General features: G+C 37.0%; 1 protein-coding gene across 1 annotated transcript in view; it reads left to right on the top strand.

Moving 5' to 3' along the window:
* The window catches only part of LOC135482120 (pleiotrophin-like), a 42,391-nt gene extending 25,660 nt beyond the window's left edge, over positions 1-16,731 (top strand). The window contains exons 3-8 of the mRNA XM_064761964.1: positions 8,900-9,166; positions 10,833-10,973; positions 13,513-13,696; positions 14,056-14,190; positions 15,996-16,129; positions 16,619-16,731. Coding sequence (XP_064618034.1) covers positions 8,900-9,166; positions 10,833-10,973; positions 13,513-13,696; positions 14,056-14,062 — 599 coding nt within the window. The 3' untranslated portion in view covers positions 14,063-14,190; positions 15,996-16,129; positions 16,619-16,731. The remainder of the gene's footprint in view (positions 1-8,899; positions 9,167-10,832; positions 10,974-13,512; positions 13,697-14,055; positions 14,191-15,995; positions 16,130-16,618) is intronic.
* The last annotated feature ends 405 nt before the right edge of the window (positions 16,732-17,136 follow it).

The raw sequence follows: 17,136 nt of genomic DNA, 5'->3' as shown, positions 1-17,136 counted from the left end.
TATTTTTTTTGATCTTTGTTAAAGGGAAAAAGACATTTGAAAATAATTTTTGTGAGGTGGGTATTTTGGACCACCTTTTGGTATAAATTGTCTTTGTGTAATAATGTTATAAATGAGGATGTAACACATGTTTAATAAATATATTGTGCTAGAATTAGGTCTTTTCAGTGAACGCATGTGTTAAACCTAGATTTTGAGCTATAAAAAATATTTTCAAATACTCTCTTCACCTGAAAGAAAAAACATTAAAGACTACATTGGCAAATAAGTTTTCACATTCATTTTTATGTTTTCTTCTCCTTTATGCTGGCACGGGTTGAAAAGAAAATTCTAATTGTGACGTAGAGGTCTACTAGTCTCTGACTGTATGTTAGATGGCCCTCGTCCAAGTTACATTACTCTGTTTTCATCGTCCATTTAGGTTGCATGTATCGCGGTTTTCTTAAGCCAGTCATCTACATATAATATATGTGTTAAGGGGTGTTCATTTCCTAGTCTGATGTCAAGTTTGGAAGTATTGTTTGTAACATGTTAATGGAAGATACTAACAAATGCTGTGTAAATATATTATTCATAGGGAGGCATTTGTGTTTCTTTTATGCATTTGTTTGAAAAGGTTAGGGTAATGTGTCTGTCTGGGTTGATATAACACTTGACCTTAATCTGGTGTGTGAGCCCACTTCACTACAGTGAACGACCCACCAATTGTCTCAAGAGCATTACACTGTACCTAGATACCAGAAATGACACAATTATCAGCTGACCTTTTCATGATGATGAGGAACCCTGTCATATTAAGGCTAACTTTGTTGTTTGGTGCATTACTAAACCTTGCGATCATTTACCAGTGTGTAGACAGAGTTAGGAACTGCTCCCAGATCTGAATGATACTGCAAATAGTAGGGTGTGCCGGGCTTGGCACCAGATAGTCATGACACGTTATTAGTTTGTATCTATAAGTGTATGTGTATTTCACATGGCTGCTAACAGAAGATACATCTATCATGGGTATCACAGACTTCAGTTCAGAAAAACTACACGCGCTGTAGTTGTGAGACAGAAGTGTGGAGATGTGAAAGTACACGTTTGAAGCAGAAGCGCCTCTCAGGCATACTGTACTGGGCTACAGTATTTGAGAGGTTAAAGCTTTATTTGGATAGACCAGCCAAACCATACATAGTTCCATTGTGCAGGTATATTGAAAGTTACTTTTGTAACCTGTCTTTAATCATGTGATCAATGCAGTTTTTTTTTTCTTTTTTTTTTTTAGGTGGATTAATCTTTTTTTTTTTTTGCTTTTTGGTGAGAAAAAATAAAGACATGAAACATCTAGCCTGTTGTAGGTATAACTGCTTATTACTTGTACCTAGAAGTACATGTAATGGTTATGTGGCTTTATGGTGAATTACTGCTATGTCAGCTACACTGTCCATCTACTTGTGTACATGTATGTATTCAGTGCTGGTTGTCTCATAAGTTAGTCCGTCCTTGTCTTTTCATTATGTTATTCCATTGTTTGAAGAAAAAATTAAGTGAAGGAGAAAGGAGTCTACATGTACATAACATTGTAATTACGAAATGGCCGTGGAAAGAATAATGAGATGGAATGACTCAAGTGGAACCTCTGCAGGTTTTTTTTGCCCCAACATGTTGTCAGTGGTTGCTGAAATGAGAGTAGAGACTCAGCTGGAAACCGATTAATCTGAGATAGAAGCTATCAGGAAACCTTTGGACTGTTATTAAATTATTTATGCCTGTGACCTGGCCAGAAGTCATCAGCACCAAATCACTTGTAAGTAGCTGATAGGTCAGAATTGTAACCAATCACATCTGGTGTTACCCAGCCATGCTGAAGCAGCTTCCAGCTGGGCTACAGTGATAGTGGTAGGCTGGATGCTGCCACTGATTTATTTTTCATTATTTCATGTCAAAAGAAAATCTTTGAATGGTTTGAATTTTGTGTAAAGATGGATGGGCATGAGGAAAAGTAGAAAATGTTGTGTAACATTTTTTTTTTGAATTATTGACTGTTAATTTATTTGCCATACCAGTACAGAAGTGATCATGTAGTGGGAACTCAAATGGTCACGTGTTATGTTGAACAATGTACCTTATCATTTGACAATCAAGAGTTACTCTATTTCACCTAAAGTTTGACCTTTAAAACTGCACTTTCAAAATCACATGAAAGTCTTAAAATGCTACTTTTGTTTCCCGAATTGATAAGAAATTAATCAAACTTCACAAAAAGTCTTTAATTTTCCATTCTGTATGAGATGGAGGAATCAGTTAGAATCCAGCAAATGTAACTTGATATTTGCTAAACTTGAAATACAGTATATGAAATACTATTTATGATACAGAAATGCCCTTGTCTGTAACTACATTGATATATCATAAATTGTGATAATGAACTTTTGTGATGTGCATGTACAACTCCGGGTACATGGACACATGTAACTTTATGTAACTTCTGTTGTGTATTTAGCCCTCCAATGTACATGTATAGGACAATGTGCAGGTTAGAAGATTTTTAAGAGTAAGCACCCCAGTAGCATGACATTGCCTTAATCTAGTCTGTGAAGAGGACTTGTATATTTCTGGAATGGTGGAATGAGAACTGCTTGTTGAAGATCATGGTCTTCACTGTCATCACAGGAAGATTTGTGGAATGTTGGTAGCCTGCTATAGGTGCATTGTTGGTGAACTTGTAGCTTGCCTCTGACAGCCTTTAGCCTGGTTATGGTAAAGTAATAAATGTGGATTATCTTCAGTAGGAAGATATTTCAGACTTCCTTTTCGTCAAATGTTAAAAAGAAACAAAACTTTTTTTCGTTATTAAGTTTTTTGGTGACTTACATTCTTATCACATATCATTTCAAGTGATTTTTTCACCAACTTCATGTAAGCATCCTTCTGTACTATACCTGTAGAGCACACAGCAGGGTGATTAGCTCGTAAATATTTAATGAAGTTATAGGGGATTTTAATGTTTTAATCTGTAGTCTTGAACATGTAGAACCTGTGAAATTAAAATCCAAGTCTGCATGTTTGCTCCGGATGCACATTTTGAACCAGGCTGCCAAAATATTCGCAAAATATTAATCATTTTAACTTTCCATCAGTTATCTTCATTTAATTTGAATACAGATTTGTGATGCCATACTTTTGCGTTTGGAATACAGTGTGGCTTTTACAGTCATGTATATGTATGTATGTATGAATATACTTACACTTATTCACTTATTCTGGATATTCCTGAGGGGAAATGTTGGGTGACTTGTGTCAGGATGTGACACTTTCATACCGCTGTGTTGCCCCTTTTAGAGAAAGGCGACACTCTAATTACATTGACGTAACTTACAGAAATTCCTCTCACTTGATTTATTTTTTCGACATAAAAAGCTGTTGAGCTCGTACAAGGAATCCACCCTGTATGCATGACAAACTTTGGCTGACGATACATATGTAGCGTTTTTGCTGCTGTGCATTTTTTTTTTTTTTGGTTACGGTGTTTCCTCTTGTGTTGAGTTAATTGGGCTATGAGTACTGAGGTGATATGACAGCTAGATACATGGATAAGCATGTGTTTTTGATTGGCTCTGAAGGGTTCTTTGAAAATGCGGATTTGTATTTTGACAGGCTTGGACCAGTGAAGATAATTGACTGTAGTTAGGGCTGGTGGGTTTGAAGGTGGGAATTCTGACCAGGGAAGCAGAGGTGATACTGCCCTGAGGGAGGATATATGTGGGATCGTTGGGGGGGTTGGGGGCTGTGGGGCTAATCATGACTCATTCATCACTATCATTGAACTGTGCAGTCTTCCCTTAGGGCCCTCTGCTAAAGTGGTATCTATACCTTCAGGGTCATATAACCAGTTCCTGAGGGCCTGGGGGTGTAACAGTACATGGCTGTCAGTGTCAGGTATTGGATGGCCTCGGGGAGGGGACTGAAATAGGTGACACCATTTGTATCATGTAGACGATATATGACAGTTTCAGTTTCTATCCTAGATTAAAGCTTGTCAGAGCCCAGAATATGGTCATGGACTGATGAATGGTTGATATCTGGATACCACCTGCTTGCACTTACTACCACATATGTACCCTGATTCTTCAACCTTATGTTAAGCCCTGGTCTTGGCAAACCCCCCAAAACAAAAATTATGGCTATAATCAAAGAGTTGAAGAAAATATGGTGCATGTATATCTGTTTGTGCCTTTTGGTTGTAAACATACATGCATGTAATGGAGTATTCCAAGATCTAGGGTGCATGTATATCTGTTTGTGCCTTTTGGTTGTCAATATACATGCATGTAATGGATTATTCCAAGATCTAGGGTGCATGTATATCTGTTTGTGCCTTTTGGTTGTCAATATACATGCATGTAATGGATTATTCCAAGATCTAGGGTGCATGTATATCTGTTTGTGCCTTTTGGTTGTAAACATACCAGCATGTAATGGATTATTCCAAGATCAAGGATGCATGTACAATGTATATCTGTTTGTGCCTTTTGGTTGTAAACATACCAGCATGTAATGGATTATTCCAAGATCAAGGATGCATGTACAATGTATATCTGTTTGTGCCTTTTGGTTGTAAACATACCAGCATGTAGTGGAGGATGCATGTATTTCATGATTTGATTTTTTTAAAAATGGGGAAATCCGTGGATGAGGCAGTTAGCGTGACATCGTGGCGTAATAAGATCAAGTCAGACTCATGCTGGCTTCCACTCTGGCCCTACGTGGGAAGGTCTGCCAGCAACCTGCTGATGGTCGTGGGTTAATTTCTCTCAGACTCTGCCCAGTTTCCACCCACTATAATGCTGGGGACTGTCATATAAGTGATATACTCTTGACTACAGCGTAAAGACCAATCAAATAAATAAAAGAGGTACATGTATATGCTATTGGTTTTAATATGACATTTGCTCTTTCCCTGTGTTCTATGTAGTAATGCAGCAATGTCAAGTAACAGTTTAGAATGTGATTTGTAGCACTTAATTTGACTCACTAAAAGCACAGAGCAAGTATTACAGTGATAAATCTGTCAGAATTTGAACTTATACATGTTCTACAGCCGTAAACTTTGCATCGTACAGAAAGTTTGAATTTTAACTGTAAACATGGTTGTCAGGAATTGCTTTGTGGAATTGGCTCAAGGTCTGAAAATCCATTTCTGAAGAACCATTTGCGTAATAAATGGTTTATCTTGGCTTAGAATCCAGTAATAGGCCGGGAGTTTTACGAGAGCAGTATTGGGTAGGTCGTGACAGAGAAGCCTGTAAAGCAAAGGTTAGTCTTGGATTGTGCCAATATAGCTAAATATTCCTAGCTAAAATTAAACATGTCAGATGTAATAACATGAGAAACAGATAGGCATCAGGGTTACTCTTTCTGTTTTATTATGGTACTTGTGGTAGGATTATTTTTAGGTTTTTCACGATTGTAAAGTGTATGTCACATTTATGTGCACATGTTGTGTAGTTGAGTTTTATATGGGTGCACTGAAATCTGTTTGTATTACATTTCCCTGAAGTTAGGGCTGTCCATATATGTATGCACATGGCTTTACTATAGATTATGTACATGGCTGTGTTTTAATCTGGGCACAAATAAAGCCAACCATTGCCATATTAGAGGAAATTTATCATTACAGCATGAAACCTCAATGAAAGAATATATCTGCACATGTACTTATATAGTAATTGGCAGCATTCTGAAGCCTCCTGCATAGCTTGTGTTTTTTTTTTTTTGAACAGAGAGAGTGTGCATACATAAAGAGATACAAAGGAGAGATACATATCTGCATGTAATGGACTTTCTGTCCATGTTATAAAACTGTTAAAAGTGAAATAATTCTATTGGATTTACATGTAGATACAAGTTTTTAGAAGACAAGAAGTTTTTTTTTCATGTTATATATGTATCTTTTTTTACTGGATTCTAATGACTGATGATATTCAGCTGATCCACGTGAAATGGCACTAAGTGCACATGTACTATATATATTATATCTTGTACATGATAATATGCTCATTTGAAAGTGACTTTATTTGTGTGTGAGTAACATCATTCTTTGGACTAGTGGTATGTTCACTGTAAATATAACATTAGGAAAGACATGCATTATAAAGTTGAATATGGGAATTGATAAGTAATGTATGCGGCATGGATTATATTATACATATACAGGCAGATGGTTATCAGGACATACTTTTGGAGTAATGCCATTTTGGAGTGCATGCTGTTCTATGAACTGCTGGTAATGATGCCCAAACACGGTGGACAATCTCTTGTTCTTCAAGACTGGAAGAAACATCACCTGCAGACCTTCTGTAATGGCACTGCATATATATGTACTCTAATTCTTCATCTTTTTCAACCACCTCTGCAACCATTATTGTGAAACATTCTGAGAGAAACTGTGGGGTGTGTAGAACTAATGAGCCCAGTTTTTGTGAGACAAACAAACAACTTTTAGTGTCATCTTCATAAACCTTGTATGCATAAATTCCACTGAAAAAAGTTTTAGATTGACAGTGGACTTACGGACATGGATTTCTCTGGCCCAAGGTACATGTATATGCATAGCTGGCCACTAGTAATACATGTAGCTACATGGCCAATTCGAGAGTTCTTAGTGGCTTAAAAGATATACATGTATATGGAACCAGTGACCAGTAATAGCTACATATTGCCAGTTTCCCTTAACATTCATTCAATAGGAATGCAGAATTATTCCTATTGCTTGAGGATATGTTGACTTAAACTTATTCATGTGATTGGTGTTTTACACCATACTCAAGAATATTTCTCTTATACGGCGGGGGAAAGCCACGATCATCTGCAAGTTGCTGCAGACCTTCCCACCATGACTTCAAGGATTCATGAAAGGAAATGTAACTGTTAAATGACGTGAATCTTTGTTGAGCTACATGTAATACAGCAACTTGAAAAAGAAAAGAAAAAAATACTGGAGTAAAATTATTTTCCATTGTAGGAACATATTTGCTCTTTTTTCATTAGAATGTCCATATAAGCATATTTTCCATCATCATGCGTGATTTTTCGAAAGTTAATTAGATGCGAATCAGAATGACCACTGTAGGCCTATAAAAACAGTTATATGCACCTTAAAGCTATTATGCACCCAACGACAAGCTTAGTCTTCCAGCCCGCGTTCTTCCCCTTTATACTTGTTTGACGGTATTCATATAGGCAACGAGAACTGAAACATTCCTTCAGTTTTCCCAAATCATTCCACTAACGCACCACAGGCAAATCATATGTCGATTACTGGTTGGCTGCTGGGTAGCCAATGGAGACCATCAGTAGGGTTTGCACTGTATGAAAACTTAAATTATTGATTTTACGTAAACATGCAATCCTATTAAAACATGTTGATTTGCATCTTCTTAAAACAAATATCACAGGATATAACAGTGCCACTTATTGTGTATGGTCAACTCTTTTAAAACACATCTTGTTTAAACCTGATTATTTTTCTGAACTGATATGTACATAATATATCATTTAGGCACATTCCCATAAAAGCATAGAATCTGATCCTTGCTGAATATCACTGTTGCGCTTGTTATCGTTGATGGGCAAAGAAAAAAATAATAATGGCCAATTCCATCGTTTCTGTTTTTTGTGCCACTCTGTGTATGAATTATTAATTCACTTGGAATGCAGTAATTTTTGAAAGAAAATGTATTGATTTTTGTGGAATTCTTTTGGAGCAAAAAAACTTCTTGACAGAAGAATGTCATTGAAGTACGGGGCGTTTAACCTAGAAATGTCATTTTAAACACTGCTTTGTGGACTGTCTTGGAGACAGATAAAAACCCGTCCTTTTGTTCGTGTCTTAGCCAGCTGGAAAGGTTTTCATGAAATGTCAACATTTCCAGAAAATTCAGTTCACGAAAAAATGGAGGCCAATAGTTTTGAGATGCCACTGACTTGAAGTTAATTTTGTTCCTGTCAATTCAATCTTTAAAAATTTATATTAGATAAACACATCTGCAGCTTTTCCAGATGCCAACAAAAGGAATGTCGAAGAATTCAGTTGCCTTTGTCCCAGAGGGTAGTCTGGTGTGCCATGGAGGTTGTCCCTGGCAACCAGAGGAGGCGCTTTACTTATCACCTGCCCTGGCCTCAAGGCAAATTATGCCTTGTTTCCATGGTAATATTTTAGAAGAAATTGCATCTGGTATCAAACCTTGGTAGGCTGATATTAAAGGTTGGGTAATATCATGAGAGAAAAGGTGTCTAGCTTGTCTGACTGGATGTACAGATAACACCCAACCCCTAAGCCTGATGACTTCTCAGATATAGAGAGATAGTAATTAGGTCACTCGACTGCATGAACTGTTGTTCTCTAGCTACTATGTACGTTGGTCTAATATGGTTAATAGGGTATATTACAAAGATATTATTTTTTTCTGTTGTACATCATGGACACGTGCAATTATCCAAGAATATGTCAAATAGTGTACAAGACTACTGCCACCAATAAATTTCAACCACCTGTAGTAGTGAAATATTCATGAGTGTATTGTATTGAAAGACCAATCACTCAGTCAATCTGCATGTCAACAAGTTGAATGAGTTACAGATATGTACATGTATCATAGCAAGTCGTAAAAAAGTTGAAGGAAAACTTCATTCTGTTATGCATACTTCACATATAACTTTTAATGTTGATGAGTGCATCACTACTGGTTTCCTAAAATGGAGAACAGTTTGAGCACTTGGAAAGAGAATTACATTTGTTCATGTATTTTGTATTGTAGAACATTATATTCACAAGGTGTGAATATTACATATGAATAATTTGTCAGTGCTTTAAAATTCAATAAAAATATCACCAATTGTTTGATTGTTTCAGCTTTGAAGCAAATACCAGGCTGTGACTGGCAGTTGTCAGAATGTAACCCCAAAAAGGGTAGGTGTGGGAAAGGGTTCCAAACAGCCACCCTTACTGGATCAGGGTGTCCCTCCAAGACCAAAAAGGTACGATGCAAAATTCCGTGTCGGGAGGAAGTTCGTGGACCAATCACAGGCCTGTCTCCGAGTGAGGCTGGTCTGAGGGGAGAAGCTGTCAGCTCAAGTGTTTCAACCATTAACAGCAACAACAAGAACAGGAAGAATAAAGGTCAGTGGATTTCCCTCACCGTTTACCTGAAGTTTTCTAACTTATTGATATGGCCACAGAAAATCATTTCAGGGCTTAAGGCCTTGTAATGTTATAGGGATTGAGTAATAATATGGAACAGTCATTCATGTGCATCCAGTGGTCATGTAAAAGCCTTACATTTAACAACCATTCATGGTAACGCAGAGTTGCAAAAAGGAATGTATGTAAACGTTTTCGGGAAAAGGTTCAAAGTAGACTGTGCTAGCCAGTGTGGTGTAAAAAGCTGGTTCATTATGATCATTTTATTGTAATTGCTAATCTGTGTGCCAGAAGGCCAGTCATTCAACGATTCCTACCAATTTGCACAAATTGGAAATTATTTCAGCAATCATTTTTCAAAGGTGAATTAATGGTTTTTTCCTTTTCTGTAGGAGGTTATTTGTGTTTCTTTCTTGAGATATTTTTTAAAGTACTCAGCTGATAAGACTTATATTATATCAAAAGTATTACCATATAAATATAACTAGAAACCCTTTTTTAAATAACTTCATGTTTGTAATTTACATAATAATTTACATATTTTTTGTTGCTGTATTCGGAGTAGGTTACTTAATTGGATGTTTTTGCTTTCATATCCTGCTGAATATTGATTGTACATGCACATGATTGTATTGGTGGATGCTGAATCGTCATGTTATTTGATTACAGACATGCATTACAGCTTTATATGGCTATAAAAGTTATTACAGTTTAATTGTCCATGTACTTGAATTTAGTAGGTGTTCAAACTGCACTCGGGAGTATTTTGCTTATATTGACAGCAGTTTGGTTCATTGGTTGAGGAAACCTTGTAGAATTCATGATTGTTTCTGTATACATGTATGTGTGTTTTATGCATACGATAATTCCTCCACCTTTTCGCATATGAAAGAGCAACTTTTATTGCATCTTATGCACATTTATTTTTATTTATTTATTTGATTGGTGTTTTACGCCGTACACAAGAATATTTCACTTATACAATAGTGGCCAGCATTGTGGTTGGTGCAAACCGGGCACAGCCCGGGGGAAACCCACAACCATCCACAGGTTGCTGGCAGACCTTCCTACTTACGGCCGGAGAGGAAGCCAGCACGAGCTGGACTTGAACTCACAGCGACCGCATTGGTGGGAGACTCCAGGGTCATTACGGTGCGCTATGCATATTTATAATATGACTTTGGAGACAAAACTATATCGGTTGGATTGGCCAGTTTCTGGGCTTCACAAAAGTATAATTTTATCAGTCAACACAGAATAATGCCTGCAGAATATGCTTGAATAAAACATCTTGCACACACACGAAAAGGTTGAAGAATTACAGTAAGTGTATGGCAGCTGTGCTTTCATATGTATATATGTATATTTACATGTATGTTATTGTAAAGAGGTTAAAGGGCAGCTGTTTCTAGGGTGCAGATGCATGGAGGGAGAAAAGCGGGGTATGTTTTAACAATGTCTCCTCACATTGCTTTGCCAATTTTAGACTATGGTGTGGAAATCAACAGTTATGATTAAGACCAGGTTTTGGGGGGGGCGCAGACAAGCATGACCTGCCTTAGCGGGGTAGATTATGGTTTGGCACACGGCCATCTTTTCATTGGCATGTTACAGGCTGAAACAATGTGGTGTTGTTGACTTGTAGACCAAAAATGCCGGTACAGTAAAGGTGACTGGAGCCCATGCAACCCTGAAACACAGAAAATAACGCGAACGCTCACACTGAAACGCGGGGATGCCAGTGTTTGCCCACCAACTAAAGAAATTGTTAAGAAGTGTAGAAAAGGTGACTATATATCACAGCCTGTCTGTGGCCTGCTGTAGGCAGCCTAATTGTCACCTGGACAGTATCTGTCTGCATGTGGCTGCCATTAACACAGTGCCTGCTCTTAGCACTAGTTCTGTATGCTTATAAATTACAGGTGTGGTTGACTAAGAGGTACATCTTTACCCACAACATAACCGCACGCCAAGTATCCACATGTACATGAATTTACGACCTGGCTCTGCGTGGAGTAGATATAAACATGTATCTGTAGAGTCGTCAGTACATACACACAATGACATTAACCCTATAGAGGGCAACTCTCACAAACGTGAAGAGATTTCCTTGATGAATTTACTATTGGAAAAACAAATTACATGAAGTATTCAGTATCCTTAATAGATTAAAGGTTTATCAATTGTAATGAGACATCTGATGAAAGAAATGAAATGCAGACAAGTTTTAATCTTGATTTACTTAGTGAGTTGTTGTTTACAGCATGTGTTTTACTTTGAAGATACTAATCTACTTGTGGGTGTTATCATATATTCTTGAGCACGGCTTAAAACACTAACCAGACAATAAAAAATAATAAAATTATTATCAACAATGTACATTATACATTTACATTGTATATATCTAGTGCTTTGTTAATACGTACATATATATAATGTAGAAGTTAATTAACATGTATGTACTGCTTGTGTCATGATGTGCTTGATGTGCATATATATTGACCTATGTACATGTACTTTCACAAGCTTCTGTTTCGAGAAAACATCTACCAGGAAACTGAGATACATGTAGTGTTCACGTGATAATATGTTGGTACCATCGAAGTTAACGCTGAAGCTCAGACATGTTCAGAATTTCCTTTATTATGATCAGTTTCACCAAAAACCATGATGGTGTTAATATGTGAGTACTGTAAGTTTTGGGACACCTGGTCTGCTCTTTTTAGTCAATGTACCTGTAATTGTAGCAGGAATATTTATCGTTTCTGTTTTCCCCTCATTGTTAGTCCGTCTAATAAGCAACATATTCATAATGTTACTTTTTTAAAAAACTGCCAGAGAAATGCAATTCTTTGCTTTCAGCACTGCTAATATCTGCCCTAAAATTATAAGAATTAGTGTAGGGAATTCATGTCAGAGTGGTGATCGCCGTGATATAGTTGAAATAGTAGCCATAATAATTCATTCTGAGTGGTGATTGTCTGACTGTTACTATTAGCGGACAGTCTCACCTCACAGATCTATTCTGCTACCTGAACATGAAGCTAGATTTGACTCACTTTATCATTAAGTACAATTCACACCGTTAAATCAATCATGCCTTCAGTGCTTTTAGTTATCCACAAAACTACATTGGTTGGATTGGGCAGTTTCAGGGGTTCACAAAAAGTATATATTATCAGGATTTGCGTGAATAAACACCTTGTAAAGATGCAAAATGGTTGAAGAATTACAGTATATCTTTAATAGTTTTTGAGAAATGGTGTCCTGAATGAACTCACACTCATACAGTGGATACACTCAGGTGGACAAGTGCAAATCAAGATTCCCCATTGCAATTCCACAGAGGTATAAAAACAAATAGCGGAGTTGAAGCAGCCTCACATAAGGATCCACCTGACCAGCCATGAGCCAGCCCTAGCTTTAATACACACTCTTCTGCCCTGAACATCAATTTGTAATTAAACCAATCACCTGCTCCAAAAGTTACTCATGTGTTTTGAATTTAATGACCAGCGGAAAATCAACTGTGCAGATCAATGATCCACCAGACAGAGGGGCTTAATCTAACGAGTTTAAGGATGTTGATGGAGTGTCAGATTTAACCAGGTCATGTAATAATGAAATCTTGCTAATGGATTATCACGCAACATCATGTAGTTTGAGAATGCTTGTGCAGTGATTAAATTCATCACTTATCAACATATTATGTCCTGGACTGCAGTTGGGAGATCACAATAAAAAGTTGTTGTTGCTTTACGATACATTTATTTTATTTGCCTATTTGACATTTATAGCATTGATCATGGTGTTAAATAACATCCATTGGTTTGTTTTTATAAGGATTATAAAACATTAAAAGCATGAAATTTTGTTTTGATTTATAAAAATAATAATTTTATAAAGCCCATTTCTTCTTTCAAAGATTTAGTAAATTGCATTAACGGTTTACATGAGTTGCTTCTTCATTCCTGATGGATACTTACCTACACGTATAAGGCCAGGTATACCATTACCTAAATGTTCCCATGTTCCAAGCAACTTCAAAACACATTTCTGAAATCAATAGAACTCTCAGAATCATAAAAAATGGCCAAGTTAGTCATTTAACTAGAAATTTATGGTCATGTAGGATATATTATCTCAAAATCAGAGAATATTTTGAAATCAACAAAATTATGAGTAAACATATTCCGTATGATATTTAAGTTGACTGGTTTTATATCCTACAAATTGTGACAGGAAAAAAATACCTCATCTTGGCCACATTTTGGGATGGTGAAAGCCAGACTACATTTTTTGAGTTTTTGTTTTTTTCCTGGCAGAATGTAAGTATGGAAAGGGAGCATGGTCAGAGTGTAATCCTATCACGGGTTACAAGACCCGGACAGCAACCCTGAAGAAGGGCGACACCAGTAAATGTAAGCCCACCAAAACAGTGAGTCGGCGCTGTAAGAAAGGGCAAGCAGGGCAAGAAGAAGAGGAAGAACAAGGTTGGAAGAGCCAAAGGTTTGTGGCAGGCATAAACCATAAACAACACTGCTAGGAATGACTTCATTTATCTTTTCTTATGTGTTTTTGTGATTCTGTGCTGGTGGAAAAAAAATCACACGCTTCAGTTATGAAAAGCGTGGATTGGAAACTTATATTAAGAGGTTTATAATTGACCTTTGATTTATACTTGATTAGCTTTGTAAATCAGTATAAAATGCAACATAGCCAATGGTCATCAGTTAGGATGTTAAGTAAAAGTTTATTGTGCAGCTTTGTTTTAGGTAGCAAAATTTCACAACCTTACTGTTTCTTTACCTCACTATACTCACAATGATGCCCAAATGCACAGCATGTCTTTTTTTTTCTTGTCTCAGGTTGTAAGTACACCCGTGCTGATTGGTCTGAGTGTGATGTGGCCACAAACTCACGTACCAGAGTGCTGACATTAAGGAAGGGTGACCCCAACAGATGTCAGCCCACCATCACTATTAAGAGGAAGTGCAAGAAAGGTAAGTGCTAAATGGTGTATGACACCAGACAGCATTGTGATGAGTAATATATGTATATGATATACAAAGCTTGGGTGAAGGGAATTGAACTAGTGCATGTAATCCATAATTGGGGGATTTTTTTTCATCTTGCATTTTATTTTTTTTATGGTATCTTGTGGAAAAAGAACATTACATTTAAAGGCAAAGAAACACTAACACAAAGTAGATGTCCTGATGACAGACCAATAAATACTGTTGAAAAAAATAGTTTGACTTATTTTTGGAGGGGAATTTTTTCAACCTAGTAAAAACGCATTTGAAACTTTGGATTCGGTGGTGACCTTTTCTGGACTATATCAGGACCAGTGATTTCAGCTCAGGTTTTTGCCACATAACACACACAGGCTACTAGATTTCATTGATTCAAAATGTATGTACGTATAGGTCTATGAATGCATTCATGGAATGTTCCTTGAAGTGAACTACTTGTAATTTCAAGCAAAAACTATGGGTGTTGCATCATTGATACTCAATGTGTCACTACAGACCACCGATGAATCTGATGTTTTCAAACCCATTTCACTGCTGATGGAAAAATTCTAAAAAAAAAAAAAAAAAATGGATCAAACTGTTTTTCTGGACATTGGTTAGTGATCTTTCATCTGACATATACTTCATTTTAGTTTTTTCATTGTCTGTAATTGTGATGAACATCATCCAGTTATTTAAAAGCATTCTACTCCCAAGGCGAGTCCAGCCCTTGAACAGTAAGGCTGCCAGCTTCAATCCACTTCTGACTGGTTTGTCTATGACTTGTCAGGGGCATATAGCTGGTTTACTCCAGTTCTCTCCAGCTGTAAAGGTTACTGCTTATTTGCAGAGGGTGAAGGTCTAGTGCTGTGGTATGTGGCTGTGAAATTTAAGGGTTACATGGTAAATATGAATGGTGACAAGCTCAATGAAACTTTCTATAAGGATTCCTTTAAGACTTCTGAGTCTAACAAAAGGCAAGCCAGTGGCAGGCTATAGGCTCTTTGATTTTGATGTGATTGTAGCTTTCTGTTATGAAAAACAAAACTGACTGATATACAGTCATAGGCTGTGACACATATGCACATTTTGAAAGAAATGCACCCCATGATCAACAACAAGATGAAGTCAGAATGACCGCCCCAGGGACTTCATAACAACAATGCCAACCTCCAATAAAAGTGCTTCTCACAGCTAAAAATCAAAGATTCTGTTGGATGCTAAATTATAGCAAATCTTTATGGATAAAAAGACTCAGAAGCATGTGTTTATTGAGCATTGCTGATATTATGATAGAATTGGTGGTAGGTTTACATGGTCAGATATCATACTGCATGATTTACACGTGTATGGGTGAGCAGTAGAAGTGATAGAATATGCAGATGTTTTGAGATATGATATTACAATAACAGAGTGATGTCCCTTCTAGATGTGATCTTGTCCCTTCTGGCACAGTAGTACGAGTCCACCATTTTTTAGTGGGATGTTATAGATTGGATGATACATGATGTAGAATACGGAAATTAGATTTTTCTCTGAATTATGTTCGTGGGTGTGTTTGGATGTCAAATATTGCAAAAAATATTAATATTCTACAGGTACGTTTAACTGAACAAGAATACTGCCATGTTAGAAGATAGGCAAGTACATGCAACCCTGTTGTGCCATAAAGCGGCCATGGCATTTTGCCCGGGAATCTCACTCTTTTATCGTATTTACGAAACCAAAAAACTGCGTAGTGTTTTTATACTGCCCTGGTGAAATATGGCGCATTGCTTATTTATTTGTCTTAGCATGCAAATACACCCGTGGTGATTGGTCGCCCTGTAACCCGGTCACAAACCAGAGGTTACGCACGCTTACGCTACGGAAAGGGGATTCAACCACCTGCGAAATTACAAAGTTGTGACCAGGAAATGCAAAAAACGTAAGTTCTCCTGTTGTAGTCCTGGGTCATGGAAGGCGACATACCATCCTACTTGAGCTGAGATTAGGGATGTGATCTCTGTGACTTCATTTGCTAATGTTGGCTAATATTGAGAAGACCCTTTGTTCATAATAATTATCTCCCTTAGAATATCAGCAAATGTTTTGAATTATTTGTTTGCAACTTTCCTGGTCAGTGATGTCACCTGATATGATATAGACATAAAGATATATAAGTTAAAAAATGAAAATTTGAGTTATGAAGTTTTGTGAAAGTGGCCCCTTAAACCAAAATTTTGTGAGCTTTGCCTCTGTGATAAGATAAGATAGCATTCCCTGAACATGTATGTACTGAAAATGTAAGTTTCAAGAATTTCAAAGAAATGCCTCCATGTATGTCTAACAAAATTGATATTAAACATATGTGGATGTAAAGTTTTTTATTGTTTGGTTGTGCTGTGATTGATTGTCTCCCTTTGTGCTTGTCCAGCATGTCGTTACACTCGTGGTCAGTGGTCTGAGTGTGATGCGGACACGTTTGATGAAGACACGGGTTGACCAGCTGAAGACGGATAACAGTGAAACAGTGGTGTGACCAGACAAGGAAAGTGACCAAGCCTTGTAAAATCAAGGACAAGTCCAGTAAGTCTACGCTTCTCAAACTGTTTAACCTGTTAAACTTAAGTTTTTGATCCTAAACATGTTTAAAACAGGCACTATTACTTAAAACAAGTACTATTACTACTGCAAGTAGCATAATAAAAGACTCATAATAAAAGACAGCATAATAAAAGACATGAGGTACATGTAAACATGTTCTTGTAAAACCACAGTGGCTTTAACGGCTTTTGGGGCCAAGTTTTACTAGAGACAAACACCAACCTCCTGTTAAAGACAAATTATTGTACTGGCTTGCTTCATGTAGATGTGAAAGATTTGTTAGCAAAGTTCTCTTGTGACATAGTGCAGTAAGAGTAATGGTTTTGGTTCAGGAAGAATTAATACATG

Source organism: Liolophura sinensis, chromosome 1, assembly GCF_032854445.1.
Source record: "Liolophura sinensis isolate JHLJ2023 chromosome 1, CUHK_Ljap_v2, whole genome shotgun sequence".
Taxonomy (NCBI): domain Eukaryota; kingdom Metazoa; phylum Mollusca; class Polyplacophora; order Chitonida; family Chitonidae; genus Liolophura; species Liolophura sinensis.
This window is presented reverse-complemented; position numbering and strand designations above follow the sequence as displayed.